Source organism: Leptopilina heterotoma, unplaced genomic scaffold, assembly GCF_015476425.1.
Source record: "Leptopilina heterotoma isolate Lh14 unplaced genomic scaffold, ASM1547642v1 Lhet_63, whole genome shotgun sequence".
NCBI classification, from domain to species: domain Eukaryota; kingdom Metazoa; phylum Arthropoda; class Insecta; order Hymenoptera; family Figitidae; genus Leptopilina; species Leptopilina heterotoma.
This window is the reverse complement of record NW_025111149.1, coordinates 2,603,824-2,626,067: the sequence shown is the minus strand read 5'-3', so window position 1 is coordinate 2,626,067 and position 22,244 is coordinate 2,603,824. Positions and strand designations below refer to the sequence as shown.

Here is a 22,244-nt window from a genome sequence, read left to right as displayed (position 1 = left end):
CTATAAAAATAATATCTCTTGCTTTAAATTTTTCGAAGAATATAAATTGCAAATTTGTCGTTTTCATTCACTTGTTCTATCAAATAACCACACTTTTGAAAAATATAGAACCTCTTCATCTTAGGAAATTTAAGTTATTTACATGAAATTTATCCCTCTTCTTATAATTTTACAAATTTTAAATCTATCATTATTCCTTATTTTCATTCTAGGTGTCTATTTTTTTATTTTTCAATAAAAAAAGGTGCATATTTTTCAAAAGTGTCGTTAATTGAAAAATTTCGAGAGCAAGGGAAGTTATTTTTATAGAATTTGAAGAAAATACTTAATATATGTGAATTATTTTGGTCTAGAATTAAAGAATTAAATTTGTACTTTTTATTGTGCAACTATCAAAACTTAAAAAAATATTTTCTTCAATTGGCGTACGCTTGAATTCCAGATTTCAAAAATCGCAATTTTCACAAAAAAAACCCCAACTTTAAAGAATTATAATATTTTCAATATTTACACTATTAAATTGGTTATATCTTAGCCCATTTTACTCTAAATTTATTGAACTTTTAAATGATCCTACTTTGATAGCTCTTAGATCCATTTTTACAGAAATATTTGAATTTTAAGTGGAGCGAGCATTTAAAAGTAATCAGTACAAATGTACTGAAACTTTTTGACCTCAGTGTAATTCTTGGCAAGAATTTGTTTTAATTCTTTAAAATAATGAACTTTTTAAAAATAATTTTTAATGAAAATTGAATTGAAATTAAATTATATTCAGATTAATCAATGAATATTAAATTCTTTTAAACAAACTTGGTAAAACGATTGTAATTTTGAAAAATAATTTTATTTGAACATTTTTAAAATAATTGAAATTTACAAAGAATTTTATTAACAAATTTTGAGAACAATTGAATTGTTTTAAAAAATTTTATCACAATTTTTAAAAATAATTGAATCTGTTGGAAAAATTTTATTAAAATTATCATGAGTATAAATGAATTTTTCCCAGAAATGTTATTTAAATTGTATTGAAAATAATTAAATTTCTCAGAAGAATGTTACTATTTCCAAAAATAATTGAATTATTGCCAAGAATTTTACAATTTATAAAAATAATTGAATTGTTTCGCAGAATTTTTTATCAGAATTGTTGAAAATAATTGAATTTAAATAATATTATTAAAAATAATTGTATTGTTTCAAGAAATTTGATTGAAATTGTAGTAAAAATCACTGGGTTAGTGTAAAAAAAAGGACACTTCGAATTTTGGTTTGAAAAAGAGGACACCTCGCATTTTTAGTTGAATAAAAGGATAGGTCGAAAATATCCACTTTATATCAATTTTGGGAACTCACATTATACAGTGTCATCGATGAGTTCGTCGTCCCCGTCATTTGCATCACTGACCTCATCCAATTCTTGTAACCGCCTAATTTCTTCTAAAATCTCCTCTGAATTCATTTCTTCCAAAACTTCTTGTTTATTACTATTCTTCTTCCTGTACCTTTGTTTAGTAATTCGGAGCACTTCGAGCATCTCGTTTTTGAATTCGGAAATGCTGTGAGGCCCAACAAAATAAGTGCTCTGTTTCGCTGATTCTGAAAAAACAATTAAATGATTAAGTTACAATTAAGATCAAAAATTTCAATTTTGAAGAAGTTACAAATGATTGCAGAAACCCAATTATTTTCAAAAGTAATAAAATTCTTATCAAAAAATTCAATTATGTTTAAAATTTACAAAAATATCTTGACAAAATACTATTTATTATCTTTATTTATAAATTAAATAATTCTTCTTCAAAATTCAGTTATTTTCATAAATAATCAAAATTTTACTTAAATTTCATTATTTTTATAAATAATAAAATTCTTAATTTTAAGAAACATTCAATTGTTCAATAAATTTTTTGTTTGTATTTAAATAATTGAATTCTCGTAGAATTTTCTAGTAAATCTTGATTTTAAAATAATTTTTTATTCAAAATTTTAAATAATAATTGAATATTAAAAGTATTAGAGCGTTGTAGAATTTCAATTTTAATCGAATTCCTTGGAAAATGTAACTATTTTAAAATTTTCAATTAATTCTCGTAGAATTTTTTAATAAAAATTGATTTGAAAATGAATTTTAGTTTAAATTTTAAATAATAATAGAATATAAAAATAATTTTGTTGAAGTTACAGTAACAATATTCTTATTCTTATAATATAAAATAATGATTTTAACATTAGATCCTCTTTAATTATTATAAAACATTTTTAAAGTTGATTAATTTCAAAAATGTTTGAATTTGAAATTTTGAAAATCTTAATTTAGAGGTGTGCATTTAATCGAGTCGAACCAAACATTCGTATCGACTCGACAACAGAAAATTCGAATTGGAGATAATTCGATTCGAACTAAAAAATTGGAAAATCGGCGTTTCGAATTGCACAACTCGCCTCGGTCTACTTTCGATTCGAATCGGACAATTCGAAATTCAAAGTTTCGAATTCTGAATTGCACGATTCGACTCGGTTAACTTTCGATTCGAATCGGAAAATTCGAAGTTTCGACTTTCGAATTGCTCGACTCTACCAGTCGGGTAGGAGTGACAAGCCTTGAGCCGCTCGCTGCTACCTGACTGATACTATCCCTTTCAACCATGCGTTCGTCCCCTTATTTCATGTAGCCCTTCAATTCCTATGTGAAAAGAATAATAATTAAATATTTAAAATATATAAAAAATAATTTATTGTTTTCAAATATTTCTTTCAATAAAATTTTTTCTTTCTTTTCTAAAAATTAAAAAATTTTCAGTTTCTTTTTCAATTAAATTTTCTAATTGACAACTCTATTTCATAAACATTTTTTCCTTTATTTTTAAAAACTTTGAATTTTATTAAAACAATTGAAATTAAGTAATATAATTGATGCAAATTATTTCCTTATGAAAGTGAGAATTTTGTACAAAAATATTAAGAAACAGGAATATATAATCCTTTTCTTTGCAAAAGAAAAAAAAATCATTTTGTAAACAATATTGTTATTGAGAAATTAAAATTATGTATAAAATGGGTATATTTCCTACTTTTTAATAAAAATTTTTTAACAATAAACAAGTTTTTAGTATTTTTTAAAAATAAAAAGGAGAATAATTTGCATAATAATTTAGATGAGTCAAACGAATTTTGTTATATAAAAAAGCATACAACAAACAAAATTTTTCTAATTTATAATATTATTTTATTATAAGTCATGAAAAAATAACTGCATATTTTCGATTTGTCAAATAATATTTTTTTAAGAAAAAAAAAACAAAAGCATACATAAAAAGTAACTTCTAACTGCGGACAGAATTAATGAAAGAATATGAAGATTAATATACTTAATTAATGTTAAAGAACAAATTTTAGTTTACGTATTTTTTAATGATAAACATAATAATTAATTTTTCCTAGATTCTACGAAAAATGTATGTAATATTGCAAAATTCAAGCATTCGTTTAACAATCCATTAAGTAGATCAAAGAATGAATCTCTATTAAAAGTTAAACTTACCAAAGAGAAGATTGGAAATCTTAGTGTCTCCGAATTTCTCACTTTTTATGCTTCCGGGCCAGGAAAATTGACTCACAAGTTCATCAGTCATTAACTGCTTTAACGCATAATTTAAAAATTCTCGCAGTTTGGTTCCGCCAATTTGAATCAATCGATTTTTCTGAAATAAAATTTGATCGGAAAATTAAAAAACGAATTTTCCATAATCAAAAAATGTATTTTGTAATAGAAGAGCTTACCAAATTCACAATAATTTCATTATTCTCGGATGCTTTGAAGTCTTCGTATTCCTCCATACTCGATAAAGGGAAACCTTCAGGCGATTGAAATAACGTTCGTCCAAGGTTTCTTTCATCATAGTTTTTTTTCCCTTCCAAGATTTGAAGTATTTTTTGATTTTGTTCGTAGATTTTTTTTATGTCATTCGACATTTCGGTATATAGATTCTCAACATTTCTAAAAAAAATCAGATTTTAAAAACAAATTCTAATATGATTTTTTGCAGATATTTTGAATTTTTGGAATTATATAATTGAAAATAATTGATTTTTAAAAAATGATAATAAAAAATTAGGAAATACATTTTTTAAATCAGTAAAATTTCATAAGTTAAACAGATTTCAAGAAATAATTAGAATCTAGTGAGTTAATCAGTGGATATTAGTAGTAACATACCTCAAACGATTCGATGTCTCTTGCAAAACCTCCTCAATATTATGGAAATTTGTAGAATAGTCTACAGGGTTTTGTAATATTTCCAAATCATTCAAAAGGAAATTTGGATCGATAATCAATGGTGTTTGTAACCTATATAAATGGAAAATAAATATAATAAAAAAAATAATTTTGTAATATTCGATGGAAAAGAACAGTTTTCATTTTGATCTGAAAATATAATAAATTATTTTTAATTAAGTTTCTTTAATTTGCTTCAAATTAAATTTGTAGATTTTAATTTTTTGACTTAAAAAGGAAACATAAACTTTAATCAGGGTATATACAAAGCAGGAAACGAAAAAATGCTGAAAAAAAACTGTGAAATATCCAGGTAGTAAGACGTAATGTCAAAAAGTTATCAAAATTTTGTTTTGTGTCAAAAAACCACTAGTTTATTTAATTTTTTTTCGCTAGTGAACAACTATCATGTTCTGATTACCAAAAAAATATTATTTTTTAAATACTTTATTTAAACTAACATAATTTTTTTTTCTTTAAAAAACATACCCTTTAAGGTTTTATTCGAAAAATAGTAGTATTTGCTTTATAATTTATTTTTAATATGAAGCTTATTAATTAATTTATTATTAATTTAAATAATCTGGTAGTAGCCAGGAATGCAAATAACAAAATTTAGTAACATAGTTGATACAAAAACTTAATTTTTTTCATGACTTTTCCCTCATTTCTCTAATTATTTCTGAAAACAATTGAATTCATGATAAGATATTTACTAAAATTTTTCAGAATAATTGAATTCTTGTGAAGAATTTAAAAAAAATTGTTGGCAATTATTTAATTCTTGAGAAGAATTTCACTATCTATTTATAAAGATAATTTAATTCTTGACGATAATTTTTAAAAAATTATGAAAATAATTTAATTTCTGCAAATTATTTTATTTCCTTTTAAAAAAATTGAATTCTGATAATAAACTTTTTATATTTATCAAAATACTTCAATTTTTGAGAAGAATTGAATTAAAATTCATTAAAATAATTGATTTTATGGGAATAATTTTGTTGTTTATCAAAATAATTGGAATTTTTTGCAGAATCACTTTGAAAATTTTGAAAAATAATTGATTTTCTGCAACTAATGAAAAATTATTGGTAAAAATATTTGCATTATTGCAACGAAATATATTATTTTATTGAATAATTGAATGTTTCTTAAAATTGAATTTTTCTTCAAGTTTTAATAAAATTTTTAAGAATAATTACATTTTTCGAAGAGTTTATTTAAAATTCTATTCAAAATTTTGCAATGTAAATAATTGAATTTCTAAATAAAATTTTAATATTTATAAAAATAATTGAATGTTTTCGTAGAATTGTATAAAAAATTCTTTTCAATATTTTAAATGGTAAATATTAAAAATTATAGATATGCGAAAAAGTTTTGAAAAAAATTAAAATTTTGCAAAGGAATTTAATTTAACATTTTGAAAATAATTAAATTTTTGTCGATAAAATTTGTTATTTATAAAGATAATTGAATTCTTGACGAAATATTCTTATGAATTTACAAAAATAATTAAATTTTTGTCGATAAAATTTGTTATTTATAAAGCTAATTGAATTCTTGACGAAATATTCTTATGAATTTATAAAAATAATTGAATTTTTTCCAAGAATTTTATTACTTTTGTAAATAATTTTGCAAAGAATTTTATTAAAATTCCTAAAAATAATTGAAGGTCTCTGAAGAATTTTGTTTTCTATGAAAATAATTGAATTATTCTTGCAAAGAATTTTATTCTATTTTTTTCAATAATTATTAAACCTTTTGATACATTTTATGAAAATAGTAAATATTGAAAATTATTAAATTGCGAAAAACTTTTGAAAATAATTAAAATTTTGCAAAAGAATTTTATTTAAATTTTTAAAGATAATTACATTTTTTAGGAAAATTTTTGCTATTTGTAAAGATAATTGAATTCATGACGAGATATTCGTTAAAATTTGAAAAAATTGAATTTCTTCAAAGTATTTTATTATTTTTGAAGATAATTGAATTCTTGTTATAAATATTGTTATTTATAAAAGTAATGGAATTTTGCAATGAATTTTATTAAAATTTATAGAAATAATTGAATTCCTGTGAAGAATTTTGTTATTTATAATTGAATTCTTGACGAGATATTCATTATAAATTTATAAAAATAATTGAATTCGTGAAAATTCTAAAAATAATTGATTTTATCGGTAGAATTTTGTTGGTTATCAAGATAATTGAATTCTTTTGCAAAATTACTTAAAAAATATTGAAAACAATTGATATCCTGCGACGGAAAAAATAGGGGAAATTTAGGGAAAATTTTCAAATAGGGTACGTTTAGGGGACAAAATTAAAAAAAGGGACCTTTAGGGAACTAGGGGATAGACTGTGAAGCCTGTACTTTTAAGAATTTTTGAATAAATTCTTTGGGAATTTTTAAATTCATTTGTTTACAATTCAATTATACGAAATTTTGATTATTCAGAAATTGTTCAATTAAATATACTATAATAATTAATAACAATAATACTATAATATATAAATTACTTCCTCTATGAGGAAGTAATTTAACTAATTTCAAAAAAATATTAGTTGGACAAAATTGTTTATTAAAAACATTAAAAATTTTAATTTACTAAGATTTGAATTTGAATCCTTTTCAAAATTTAATTATTTTTTAAAAATGCTATTATTTGTAACTTTCCCAAAATTCAATTATTTTCTAGAATTTTTAACTAAATTGGAATTAAGATTTTCAAAAACTTTAATTTGTAACATTTTTAAAATTCAATAATTTCCAAAAATTGCTATTATTTGTAACTCCACAAAAATTAAATTATTGTCAAAAGTAGAATTATTTAAGGTTTTGCGTGAAAATTCTTGGTAATTTCAAAATTTAAAGCAAACGAAAACTTTTCCCTGACCTGTAGAAACCCTGAGTAAATATCCTGTTAATTTCAGAGTGTTTTTATTTTTCCTTTTTAGTAGAAAATATTTTTTACTTACGTATCAGTTGTATTTATCAAGGGTTTCTCGATTGTTTTTTCCACATGCTGATCCAGAGTGGGAACGATTGACGGTTCAATTGGTGTTAAAGTCAAAGTATTACTTTTTATTCTTTTTGATTTAGGCACATCTGATGATAAACTTGTACTTGGTTCATTTTCGTTGTTTTGAATTGCTTCCTTTTTATCTCCTTCTGACGAAAGTTTTTCAAGCAACCCTCGTTTTGCTGCAACACTTTTTAGCCTATTTAGCTCAGCTTTCAATTGTGTTGTCGATTTACTGTTTTTTCTCTTTGGTGCCTCATCCTCTGATGATAAAAGCTTATGAGGCGCTATGATAGGTCTTCCTTTGTTGGAAATTCTAACTTCCCTTTTGGCCATCGATCTGTCTTTTCCTTTTAATTGAACAAGATGAGCCATTATTCTGAAATAAATGTTCATATAAAAAATTAAAATCTGGTAACATTCGTTTGACAATTTATTAAAATGAGGGAAATTGTCTAATATAAAAGTAACTTTTTTAAACATGCAGTAAATTTTAAGTGATTAATATTGAAGAATTCAGTTTAGAATATATCATTGTAAAATTTTGTAAGTATGTTCCGGTCACCATTAACTAAAATAAGGCATAAGAATTGTTAAAAATATATGCTAAACATTTTTATCAATATTTATAAAATTAATCCCTATTTTTATTTTTAACAAAAAATTCAAAACACCCAAGAGAGTAAATTTTTTTTAAGATCCATAAATAGTGCAAAGAAGGTTAAAGCACAACTAGCTATATATATGATATATTACTCACAAATTTAGAAGAAATTTAAATTTGAGGAAGAATTATTGGTGTCAATAAATGAACACAAATCCACTTATTTTGTATTATGTGTTCTTCCTCTCCTTCCCTGCTACGCCATTGAGGCATTCTATAAATTTTATTTTTTAAATGTCGCAAATCAACTGCTTCTACTCTTTCTGCTAGATTTTCACACTGGAAAACACCGACCGCATCCGATTCCAATCCAACGTTATAAACTGGTAATTTTGATTTAAATTCCCTGACAATGAGAAGAAAAGTATTTTGCATTTGCAAAATATTTTCCAGTAGGACAATTCTTCCATCGTCTAGGGCACAACAATTGTCTCGCAAGTTGGTGGAAATTGTGAATTTACCTATTTCCAATTTATGAAATTGTCGGTAAACCTGTCCAGCAGCAATGTCGTCTGTTAGAGGCCCATCTGCATGATTTAACGAAGCCCGAATATTAATTTCGTTAATTTCAGGTGCATAAAAAGTTTCGTCTCTTTCACACAGTCGTTTGTAAACTTGTTGAAGAGTTAGATGTGGTTTTCGAATCAATTTTCTTAATGTTGTCATGTTGTTCTCATAAGGGAACGCACTAAATTTTTCTGATGGTCCTAACTCTTCAACATCGTCAACCAAATGACTCATTGAGTGCAAATTGTAGGAAATGAATTTTTCCCCGTATAAAGTAACAGATAATGTCACGAAACTCCGAAGAAGTTCTTCGCAGAAATGATAGAATTCTCTATCCGTTTCATTGGAAACAAGAAGACGCAAGGCACACTGAAGCATCATGAAATGTTCATAATAATCTGGATCGAAGACATCTTTTAGTACAGCAGGAGCAATATAAAGCAACATCTGTCGGAATTCAGTTGCCTTGAAATGCGAATATAAGCTTATTTTTCTAGGCCTTCGATTAAATTCTGTAGGACAATATAATGCCAGTTGTTCCATCCTAGAATCAAGAATATTAATTCTTCTGACTTGTAATTTTTGCTGTCCAAATTTCCCATCTATTTTTGCCGTGAAAATCTTCTTTACAGTGCCTAAATAAACTGAGTGCATAATTTCGAATGGGACTTTTTTGACCAAATCTAAAACACCGACTAAAGGACTTCTACCTTTATGGTGATCGTCATCAACAGCAAGTTCATAATCTCGATGTGTTCGCGCTACATTATCCAGGCCTAAAAATACCATTGTTCCATCAATTCGTTCACCCTCCACTTTACATTTGGAACAAGGATACACAGAGTTGTGTCCATAATGATTTAAAATGAAAGCCCTAGCTGGAGCATCTGCAATAAGCGATCGGACAACTAATGGAAGCAGCTGATTCCTAATTTGAATACCACCATCTTGACGGATTTCATCAAACTCTGCAACGAGTTTTTCATAAAAATCGTAAACATTCGACGGTTTAGTTTTTCCCCTATAAATTCCCGCGATTATTGGTCTCTTATCCTCAATATTTACAATGCAATATTGGTGGGGCCAAAATTGACTCAATCCTTTGTCTACTTTTGCACCATCAGTAGACAAATCAATTTCAATAAATGGTGGCAATTTATCAGGAGGTAGTTTTTCTAATCTTTTTTTTATAGTTGCCTTCAAACCGATGTGTAAGTACTCCCCACCTACTATCGGATCCACACGTCTACTAGCAACATCCGTAGGAGTATTCAGTAACGTCCTCGTATCTTTAGGTAAGAATATCAAATTAAAAGGAAGCGATCTTAATGTTTTTAAAATGATGTTTCCTTGAGTGTGTTTCAAGTCTGCGGCAAGAAACGCATTTTTCAATAATCTTCTTCCAAAATTTCCAGGATTTTCAGGTAAACCAGGCTCTTCGGGATCATCAGGCTCTTCGGGATCATCAGGCTCTTCAGGATCATCAGGCTCTTCAGGATCATCAGGCTCTTCAGGATCGACGGATTGATCAGAATCATCAGCATGTTCGTAAGTATTAATCTCATCATCATCATAAAAATCATCAGAATCATAAAAATCATCATCACGCTCATAATTTTCAGGTTCTTCGCCAGCAAAAGGTTCTCTAGGAACGTCAGAACTTCCACAGTCTTCGTGCTCAATAATTTCATAATTTTCCTCTTCTAGTTCTTCATGAAGTCTCTTGTCATTCTCTTCTTGGACAAAATTGTTTTCAATTCTCGCTGGAAAATTAAGCAACCGCCTCTGCTTTTGTCTTAAACTCAAATCCAAAAAGTTTTTATGTCTTTTAGACATTTTTCTCCTTCACCTTTAGTAAAAGAAAATAATAACTACTTTTTTTATTATGTACAGTATTACAGTGCCGCTTAATAACTATTGTCCACCCTACAGCGATTAAACAGTTTACAAAAAGTTTTATATTTTGTTTATTATTAAAGATAAAAAGCTCAAAAAGTTCTCTTTTTAAAGCTCTTTTCCTGAGTTTTAACACTGTATAAAAAAAATTTATTAAATTAATTTGTTAATGTTTTAAAAATGTTTAAATTGCAAAAAAAAATTTTTAAATTTTTTTTGGTTTTTTTAAAGCGATACAGTTGTTCAGAAAATCAAAACGCATTTTTAAAAATTTTTTTACGATAATTTTTAAGAATAATATGATCATTTGTTTAAATAATTCAATTATTTTCAAAAATTGTTTTAAATTTCCCTTTAAAATTTTAATTATCTTCATAAATAATAAAATTCATCCCAGAAAATTTAATTATTTTTAAAAGTTCTGATAAAATTCTTTGCAAAATTCAATTATCTTCAAATGTAATATAATTCTTCGCAGAAATTCAATTATTTTCAAAATTTTTTTTTAAAATCTCCTCAAAACTTCAATTATTTTTATAAATATCAATATTCTTGGGCAAAATACAATTTACTTTTAAAATTTTTTTTTTAAATCTGTTCAAAATTTCAATTATCTTTATAAATAATAAAATTTTTCTCTGACATTCAATTATTTGCAAAAATTTTAATAAAATTGTACGCAAGCATTTAATTATTTTCATAAATATAGAAAATTTCACAGGAATTCAATTACTTACTAATTTTTTAAAAATTTCTTCGCAATAATTAAATTATTTTCTTAAAAAATAATTTTAAAAAATTTTCTTTCATAAAGTCTTATAATATAAAATAATGATTTTATCACTCGGTCATCTTTAATTGTTATAAGTCAAACAGTAATTGAAAGATGTGAAAAAAGTCAATGAGTCCCATTTTTCACAAAAAAGTCGAAAAAAGTCGAAAAAGTGGCACAATCCGAGTCCTGAAAAGTTTTAATAAAATTTCTGAAAATAATTGAATTTTGTAACGAATTTTAATAAAATTCCTAAAAACTGAATTTAGACAAAAATTTTAATAAAATTTCTGAAAATAATTGAATTTTGCAAAAAGTTTTATGAAAATTATAAATGAATTAAAATTTTCATAAAATTTTGGAAAAAAAATAGAATTTTGCAAAAAGTTTTATTAAAATTCATGAAAATAATTTAATTTTTCAATAAATTTTTTTAAAATTCCTGAAAATTGTATTTAGACAAAAAATTTATTAAAATTCCTGAAAATAATTGAACTTTGCAAAGAATTTTGATAAAATTCCCTTAAAGAATTAAATTTTGATAAATTTATGAAGCAAATAAAAAATCGAGTTTTTAAAAAATATTTTAAAAATAATCAAATTTTTGATGAATTTTAATTATAAATAATTTTTCAAAAATTCTAAAATAGTACATTTTAAATTACTTTGTCAGAGAATTACTTTTTTCAAAACTATGTTAATATTTTCATTTTTTATCGAATTTACACTTGAAGATTATTCATTAAAATTTTAAAAATTCAATTATTTCCATAATTTTCAATAAAAATTCTATAATAGTTAATTTTCAAAAACTATAATAAAATACTTGAAAAAAAGGATTTTATTTTCAATTAATTTTACTACTAAATTTCAATTATTCAAAATCTTTTTAATTGTATATTTCAAAAATTGAATTAAAAAAAATTTTCAAAAATAATTTTTGAAAGATTTATCTACAGCTATTTTTTATAATGCGCGTAAAAATTGAAAAAAGTTGCAGCAGTTTATACTAAAAATATGATATTTTGTCGCAAAATTTGGAAAAAAAGTCGCAAAACTCGCATTTTTTTAATATAAGTCGATAAAAGTCGCACTATTTGAAAACAGTCGAAAAAATCATAATATCCGAGGCCTACATTCAGGAAAAAATAAAAAATTTCAAGTTATAGGTGGCACGTTTCAGAAATTCTTACGCACAAATGAAATAAAGTGTACAGAACATGGTAAAAAATAGTTGAAAAATGTTTTTTAAATATAAAAGTCGTATTTTACATATGGGACCATTTAAAAAAATTCGTAACGCTTTTAAGAGAAGGGGGGTTACTTAATTGCGAAGGTCTGAAGAGAAAATTTTGTAAATGTAAAGAAAAGTGGATTAAAATTTTCAAGAAAAAGCATTATGTATTTTTTGAACGGCTTTAATGCTTTTTTAAATCAATGATTTATCATTTATAAATTTCAGTTAATTAAAAACTTTATTTATCTTTCATTTACTAAATAAAATTTTTAATGTTAATTTTTGACAATTTTTGAGGAACAAAATACAATTGAATAGAAATTGACATTTAATAAAATGAATGTTTAAAAATGTAAATATATTCATTTATTTTTTCTAAACATTGAACTCTACATTTAAGGTGGTCTTACTATTGTAGAATTCTCTCTAAATCTGAATAAGTCAAAACTCTTCCACGTAAAAAAATAAGTGCATATTATACACTTGAAATAAGTGAAATTCAACTTACTCATAAGTGAAATTTCACTTATTTTAAGTGTATACCTATGCACTTATTTTTTACGTGGAAGAGTTTTGAAACATGAATAAGTGGATATGCACTTATTCAGATTTAGAGAGTAATGTTATTTTCTAAAAACAATTAAATTTCTCAAAAGAATTTTGGACTTTTCCAATATTATTTTCAAGAATTTCATATTTTAAAAAATTTGAAATTAGGGTCAATCAGGGTAAATGCGAACAAAAGGTATTGGAACTTAATATTTACACTTACAGATTAAAAAGGAAATTCGACGTGAACATAAACAGGGTGTTCACAAGTTTCAGTTTATCAATTTCCCTGACAATTAATCGTCTTTAAGACTCAAAAAAGTCGCTTTAGTCGAATAAATTTACAACAAAAGTCAAGAAAAGTCGCATAAAATTTCCAAAAAAGTCGGAAAAAAGTCGCATGAAATTTTAGAAAAAACGACAAAAAAACACGAAATTGTCAAAATTGTAAAAATAAATCACATTTCTCAACAAAAAAATAACATTTTTAAAAATTTAATAAAATTCATTGCTAAATTTGAATTACGTATTTTCAACATTTTTTTAAAAATTCTCTTTAAAATGTCAATTATTTTTATAAATAATAAAATTCTTCTTCGAAATTCAATCATTTAACAAAAATTTTAATAAAATTCTTGTCAAAATTTCAATTATCTCTATAAATAATAAAATTCATCCTAGAAATTCAATTATTTTCAAAAGTAATAAAATTCTTCGAAAACATTCAATTATATTCAAAATTTTTAAAAAAATTTTTGCCAAAATTTTATAAATAATAAAATTCATCATAAAAATTTCATTGTTTTCAAAATTTTTTTTTTAAATTCTCCTCAAAATTTCAATTATGTTTATAAATATCAAAATTCTTCTGCAAAATTCAATTACTTTTAAACACTTTTTAAAAAAATCTGTTCAAAATTTCAATTATCTTTGTGAATAATAAAATTCTTCTCTGAAATTCAATTATTTGCAAAGAATTTTAATAAAATTCTTGTCAAAATTTCAATTATCTTTATAAATAATAAAATTCATCCTAGAAATTCAATTATTTTCAAAAGTAATAAAATTCTTCGCAGAAATTCAATTATTTTCAAAATTTTTTTTAAATTCCTCGTTGAAATTTTTATTATCTTCATAAAAAATAAAATTCATCCTGGAAAATTAATTATTTTCAAAAGTTTTGATACAATTTTTTGCATAAAATTCAATTATCTTCAAAAGTAAGAAAATTCTTCACAGAAATTCAATTATTTTCAAAATTTTTTTTTTAAATTCCCTTCAAAATTTCAATTATCTTTGTAAATATTAACATTCTTCTGCAAAATTCAATTACTTACTGATGTTTTATAAATTTCTTCCCAATAATTCAATTATTTGCATGAAAAATAATTGAAAAAAAATTTGTTTTTTATAAAGTCTTTTAATATAAATTAATAATTTTATCACTCGGTCATCTTTAATTATTATAAAACATGAAGACATCGATTGCTCCGAGTTGAAAACTCGGAGTGATCGATTTCTTCATGTTTTATAAGTTTTTTAATTTCAAAAAGATTTAAATTTGAATCTTTTGAAGAATTTTATTTCCTATGGAAAAATAATAATTAAATATTTATTTAAAAAAGAAATAATTGATGTTTTCGAAAAATTTGAAAGAAATTTGTAAATAAATGTAACAGAACATTTTTTTGACTCAAACTTTTTCCTTTAAGTTAAAAAAAAAATTTTTAATTTCATTCGCATTTTACTAAAAAAAAATGTCGAAAAAGTCGATTAGTCGCATATTTTTACAAAAAACTCGAAAAAAGTCCCATTTCCTTAGAAAAGTCGAAAAAAGTCGAAAAATTCGCACAATCCGAGCCCCGATTTCACTGACAATCAGTGGTTTTTTACTGATTTTCAGTGAAATCCCACTGATTCATCAAAGAAACTGAGCCACTGAATTGAAATCAGTGAAATTTTCACTGATTCAGATTTAGAGTGATATACTGTTTACAGGAAAATATTAATGTTTACGAAAAATGAGTAAAATTTATGAATTTTAATAATTTCTAAAAATTAAATTTCCTGAATTCAATTATTTTCTACAATTTTCAACTAAACTTCATCTTTGAATCAAATTATTTAAATAATTTCCCAAAAGTTCTTCTAGAATACAATTAATACAAAAACTCAATTTTTTATAATAATTGTAACTTTCCAGTTTTTTTTTAAGTTATTAAGGTACAATATTTTCCAAATATTATAAAAAAATTCTTCCAATTAATTTTTTAAAAACAATTTTTGAAAGATAATAGTTTTTTTAATTTGGAAAATTTTTATTTACATTGTTCGAAAATAATTGAATCTTAAGCAATTATTGTAAAATAATTCTAATAATTAGTTTTTAAAAATATTTTAATGTAATTTTTCCAAAATAATTATTTCTTAAAAGAATTTTTGTATAATTTAAAAAAAATAATTAATTTTTTGATGAATTTTAATTAAAAATTTTGAACATGATTTTTTTCTCCAAAATGTTGAAAATAATTCTAAAATTAAAAATTTTACATCTGCAGATTTTTCATTAACATATTTGATAATTCAATTCTTTTCAAAATTTGGAATGGAAATTCTTCAAAAGTTGATTTTCAAAAACTTTTTTTAACTACTTGAAAAAAATTAATTATTTTCCATTAAATTGTACAAAATGTCAATTATTCAAAAAGATTTTTATTATAGATATAACTGAAATATTTATTTATCTTAAAAAATTATTTAAAAACAATTTTTGAAATATTTGTTTACAATTATTTTTCGCATTATACAAATCAAAATAAGTTGCACTTTTTTTTACTAAAAATTTGTGATTTTTTGTTTCAATGTTTGGAAGAAAAGTCGAAAATGTCGCAATTTTTGAAAATAAGTCGAAAAAAGTCTCAATTTTCTTAATTCCCTGACTTTACTGACAAAAATTTTGTTTACCTGACATTCCCCTGACTTTACTGACATGTGGCCACCCTGATAATAGTTTCTTTTTACCTGAGTGACTTTTTCGAAGTTTCCAATGTGCGACCGAACAGATAAAATGAAGTTGAATGCGATTTTCTATCAAAGTTACTTGAAATGCTTAATTTGAGTCTGGATTTACTCCAACTGACCATATAATTTTTTCAGAAAATTTTAATGAAATACTTAAAAAATTTATTATTTGATAAATAATTGTTTAATTATATATTTGGAAATTTTAATTATCTTATAAAAAAAATTTTCATTCCAAAATAAAAGGTACAGTCGCATGGAGAAAATAGAAACTAACTTTTACTACTTTCATAGTAAAACCTGAACTGTCAGAAACTTTTGTACATTTCTGGTAACTTTTACTACTTTCGGAGTAAATGTTGCTACGTTCGAAGTAACTTCTACTACGCTCAAGGTACATATTTGTAAAAAATTAGTAAAATTTACTCTGAAAGTAGTAAAAGTTACCAGAAATGCACTTAAGTTTCTGACAGTTTAGGTTTTAGGTTTTGAATATTTCAAAATCAAAAATTTTTTGAAAAAAAAATTCAAAAAATTCAAAAATGTCTTTTTAACATAAATATTTAAATTTCATAAAAATCGATATACATAGTAGTTTTTAAGAAAAATATGTTTTTCGATTTTTCTTTCCTCCTCTATAACTCCCACAAAACTCAAAATTTAGAATTGAAAATTTCAGAAAGTTTTTTTAAGAGGGTAGAAATTTATGGGCAGAAAATATAAAAAAAAACATTTTGCACATTCAGGATTGCCACAAAAATTTAACTTTGTTTTTCCCTGACTTTTCCCTGATTTCCAGATGAAATTTTGCCTTTTTCCCTGACTCTAATAAAATATTGTGATTCACTCTAACAATGATTGAATACTCAAAAAAAATCTCTAATACATTTATTTAGTAATTTCTTTAATTGCAAAATTATACGAAAACATCAATAACTTCTTCTTTAAATAAATATTTAATCATTATTATTTTTCAATTGGAATTGGAATTAGAGTAATAGCTTTTTCATATTTTATAATAATTAAAAATGACGGTGTGATAAAAAAATTATTTTGTATTATAAAAGACTATTTTTAATTTAACTTCGTCAAAATTATTTTCATTATTTCAATTCAATAAACATTTTCAAGAATTTTCAACTACAATTCTTCTTTAAATTAATTATTTTTAATAATTTTTGAAAATTTTCTTATTGAGAATTTTTAAATCCATCTGTTCACAATTTAATTTTATGAAATTTCGATTACTTGAAAAATCTCCAGATAAATATATATTAGAAAATAAAAACTTGGAATTTAAGTTTTACAAAGAATTTTATTAACAACTTTTAAAAATATTTAATTTCTTTTAAGAAATTTAATTAAAATCTGACTGAAATTTATTATGTTAAAGAATTTTATAACAATTTTTGAAAAAAAATTTTTAAAATGTAAATAATTGAATTCAGGGTGTCTAGTATTTTCGTTTAACAAAATTCCCGGATATTTCCCGGTTATTTCCCGGATTTTCCCGGTTATGTAAAAAATTTTTTCCCGGTTTTTTTTCTCATCAAATTTAAATTTGATTTCGAAAATAAATAAATCTTTTAATTTTTTAAAAATAATCTTGTCTCTTTATAATTATAATTGAAAATTTGATTTTTTAATTTTATTAAAATTATATTGATAATAATTGAATTTCTGCAAAAAATTTTACTATTTATAAAAACAATTGAATCCTTCCAAAGAATGCTATTATTTATGAAAATAATTTAATTCTTGTGAAGAATTTTATTAAAATTTTTGAAAATAATAATCATTAATAATTATAATTATTTACCTAATAAGTAATAATAAACATTTAATCAGTAATTTAAAATTATAAAAATTTAAGAGAAGTTCAATAATATTTTTAGAAGCAAAAAATTGATTTAAAACTATAACAGGGACTTTAAATTTTAAAAATTAAATTATAATTACGGTCACTAACTTCGCTTGATTATTTTCGAAAAATTTAAATAAAATTCTTCAAAAGAATTCAATTATTTTTCAAAAAATGTAAACAAATTTCAATTATTTGTTTAGAAAAATTCAATTATCTTGAAACAATAGAATTGAAAAATTACAATGACACAGTAAGAAACATGAATACATTAGAATTTAACTCTTTATAATATCAGGGTGGCCGCAAGATTGACTTATCAATTTCCCTGACATTTTACTGACATAACAACGAATTTCCCTGACAAAAATTTTTTTGTTTAGAGCAAAAAATATATTGCATGGCCGTCTAATTTCTTTAATTGCCCTGACAAAAAAAATTTTCCTGACATTTCCCTGACTTTACTGACATGTGGCCACCCTGATTAGAATTTTCGTTTTTCTATAAAAAACTTTTAATAATATTTTAATTATTTGAATGTTAATTAATAATTTTTCCTTATTTTTTATTAGAAAAAGGTGAAAAAGGTGACAAATCGTCAAAAAAAGGTGATAAAATTGAAATAAGGGGACAAAAGTGGAAAAAGGGACCAACTGTGATACCTGGAATTACCGTGAAATTTTCATTGTTTTAGAAATTAATTGAATATTAGTGTAGAATTTTGTCAAAATTGTTTTTAAATAATTGAATTCTTTTGGGAAATTTATTCTTAAAATAATAGATTATCTACAAATTATTAAATTAAGAAAAATTTTTGAAAATAAATGGAATTTTGCCATGAATTTTATTAAAATTTTTTAAAATACTTGAATTCTTGTGATGAATACTATTATTTATGAAAATAATTAAATTTTGCAATGAATTTTATTAAAATTCCTGAAAGTAATCAAATTTTGCCATTCATTTAAAAAGATAATTGAAATGTTGACAATTTTTTTTTAGATTTTTTGTAAATAATTTCATTTCTGCGCAGAATTTTATTAATTTTGAAAATAATTAAATTCTTGTGATGAATATTGTTGTTTATGAAAATAATTGAATTTTGCAATGAATTTTATAAAAATTCCTAAATATAATATTTATTTATATATTTATATGTGTTTACAGGCACAAAGCCCTTTTGTTCAAAATATTGAACTTCATCGAATAATTTTGCTATTATGTCCCTAAAGTTTTGAACGTTCAAATGAACGACGATATTTTTATTACCGTTTTAAATTTTAATTTTATTTACAAAATATTGTTTTTCATAATTAAAAAAATCATTTTTAACTAAATAAATATTTAATTATATTTTTTTTTCATTTCAGTTCAGTAATTTTTAAAAATATTGCAGTAGAAAATAATATTTCGTTCATTTGAACGTTCAAAACTTTTATTTCCCTTGCTATTTATAAAGATAATTGAAATGTTGATGAGAATTATTTAAAAAAATTTTGAAAATAGTTGAATTTCTGGAAAAAATTTTTATGTTTATTCGATTTTTGTTAGAAAATTCTACGTGAATTCAATTATTTTTAATAGAAGAATAATTAATTTATTGAAAATTTGAATGTTTCTTAAAATCAAATTCTCAAAGAATTTTATCAACAAATTTTTAAATAATCAAATTCTTTCCACGAATTTTAATCAAAAATTTTTAAGAATAATTATCAAAAAAATTTGTAAATAATTGAATTCCTGTTAAATTTTTATTATTTATTAAAACAATTATTAAATGTTTGCGTAGAATTTTATTAACATAATTGAATTCTTATGGAAAATTTGGGTGATTTTATTAAAATATTATTATATAAAAAGTCATTGAATTGAGGAAAATTTTTGAAAATAATTGAAATTTTGACAAGAATGTTATTAAAATTTTTGAAAATAAATTAATTTTATGGTTTATAAAAATAATTGAAATTTTGACGAGAATTTAAAAAAAATGTTGAACATAATTGAATTTCTGTGAAGAATTTTATTAATTTTGAAAATAATTGAATTTCTGCAATCATTTGTAACTTCTCCAAAATTCAATTCTTCAGTGTTTTTAACTAAAATTCATCTATTATACTTTGAGAAAGATTTCGAAGCAAAGAAAAACTTCTTTATTTTTTATTATAAAAAGGTGACAAAATTGAAAAATGGGACATAAGGGACTATCTGTGATGGCTGTAAACATTTTCCTCGAAAATGCACACTTTCTGAATATTCACGGGATTTCATACCCTGTACAATATTTTAAACTTATTATTTTATTAATAGACAAGTAAAATAGCATTGCTAAAGAGATTGCTAATAAAGAAACTTTAGATTTAATAAATACTTTAAACGTACCTTATTTCTTTGATGACGTATTCAGGAAATTCTGCTTCCTCGAAATAGAATGCAGGATTAGGAATACTACGCCCACGTAGAGTAATTTCCTTATCACTTCTGTACTGTTCAATAATACGAGGATCTCTGTTCTGAACGACGTCCCTCGGAATATAAAAGTCTTTCTTAAATGGTTCAAGACGACTTAGATCCCACCTGGGCTTCTTTAAATTTGCACCTGGTTGATTTCGTCCCCCTCAACTGTTTCCTCCTCGATCACGGTCACGATCACGACCTCCTCCCCAATTTCTTCGGTCTCGTGGTGAACGACTTCTGGAACGACTGCGTGTCCTACGTCTTCTATCTCTGTCTTTGCTGCGGCTGAAGCAAAATAATTAGTCAAAATAAATTCAACAAATTTTAATATTTAAGATTGTTTCTATAAATTGTATAATACTAATATATCAGAACTGTTAAAAATCATGAGTTTTTTTAAAAAATAAAAGAAATACAGGGTTGCCACAGAAATTTAATTTAATTTTTCTCTGACTTTTCCCACGACGGTGAAGTTTACAACGTTTATTATCAACGATTGCAAGAAATAAAATATTTTTCTTGACAAAAACAATAAAATATTTTGTTCAAAAATTTATCTATTTCAAATTAATGATGAAAAAATTCACGAGAGTTTTTTTGTGCAAAAATATGTAAAAATTTTGAATAGAAAATATTTTTTCTTCTAAATCGTTGATTATAAACGTTGTGAACTTCACCAACGTCTTTTCCCTAATTTCCAGACAAAATTTTCACTTTTTCCCTGACCATAAAGAATATTCTGATTCACTCTAAAAATTATTAGATACTCAGAAAAACATTCTATTAAATTAACTTACGAATTTCCGAGTCGAAGACTTGGAGTGATTGATATCTTTATGTTTTATAAAAATTTTAATTTCCATGAAATTTTTCAAAAAAAAATTAAATTATTTACAAAAATTATAATAAAATTTTAAGCAAGAATTCAATTATTTTTAATACAATTTTAAATAAATTTCTCGAAAAATAAAATTACAAATCTTCAAAAATTTTTTGTAAGAATTAAATTAGGTACATTTCACAAATAATGAAATTCTTCGCTGAAATTAAAAAATTTTCAAAAATTTACATTTTTAATACAAGTTTTCAAAAGAATATAATTATTTAAATAAAATGTAATAAAATTCGTTGCATAAATTCAATTATTTTTACAAGTAATACAATTTTCCACATGAATTCAATTATTTAAAAAAAATTGATAAAATTCGTTGTAAGAATTCCATTATTTTCATAAATTATAAAATTTTTCTGAGGATTTCAATTATTTATAATGCAATTTAAAGTAAATTCTAGAAAAATGGAATTATTATTCTCTTAATTTTTTTGTAAGAATTTAATTACATTTCACGAATATAATGAAATTTTTCGTTGAAATTGAAATTTTTCACAATCTACTTTTTTAATAAAAGTTCTCAAAAGAATTCAATTATAAAAAAAAAATGTAATAAAATTCTATGCAGGAATTCAATTATTTTCATAAATAATAAGATTCTTTACATTATTTCAATTATTTAAAAAAAAAGTTGAAAAAATTCATTGCAAGAATTCAATTACTTTCATAAATTAATAAAATTCTTCACAGGATTTCAATTATTTTTAATACAATTTTAAGTAAATTCTTGAAGAATGTCACTATTCAAAGGGTGGCCGCAAGATTGACTTTATCAATTTCCCTGACATTTTACTGACATAACAACGAATTTCCCTGACAAAAATTTTTTTGTTTAGAGCAAAAAATGTATTGAATGACCGTCTTAATTTCTTTAATTGCCCTGACAAAAAAATTTTTCCTGACAGTACTGACACAAAATTTTTTTTCCTGACGTTTCCCTTCTTCTTTAATTGCCCTGACAAAAAAATTTTTCCTGACATTTTCCTGACTTTACTGACAAAAAATTTTTTTCCTGACATTTCCACAGTATGTAAGATTTCAGACCCACATTGAAATGTTGTAAAGTTACAAGAA

The 22,244-nt window shown here is 23.4% G+C and overlaps 1 protein-coding gene across 2 annotated transcripts; it reads right to left on the bottom strand.

The window, feature by feature from the left end:
- Positions 1–1,132: 1,132 nt before the first annotated feature.
- Positions 1,133–20,340, bottom strand: LOC122509870. Of its 2 annotated transcripts, XM_043624167.1 has the most exons (6): positions 8,078–8,219; positions 7,274–7,696; positions 4,223–4,354; positions 3,787–4,003; positions 3,548–3,707; positions 1,133–1,602 (listed from the first exon to the last, which is right to left on the bottom strand). In XM_043624167.1, exons 2-6 carry the CDS (start codon positions 7,690–7,692, stop codon positions 1,361–1,363), a joined length of 1,170 nt encoding a protein of 389 aa, XP_043480102.1. In that variant the 5' UTR covers positions 7,693–7,696; positions 8,078–8,219; the 3' UTR covers positions 1,133–1,360. The 2 variants fall into 2 exon arrangements, with proteins under 2 accessions (XP_043480102.1, XP_043480101.1); XM_043624166.1 differs by lacking the exons at positions 1,133–1,602; positions 3,548–3,707; positions 3,787–4,003; positions 4,223–4,354 and adding an exon at positions 20,204–20,340 and having other exon boundaries at positions 7,561–7,696; positions 8,078–10,337.
- Positions 20,341–22,244: the final 1,904 nt, after the last annotated feature.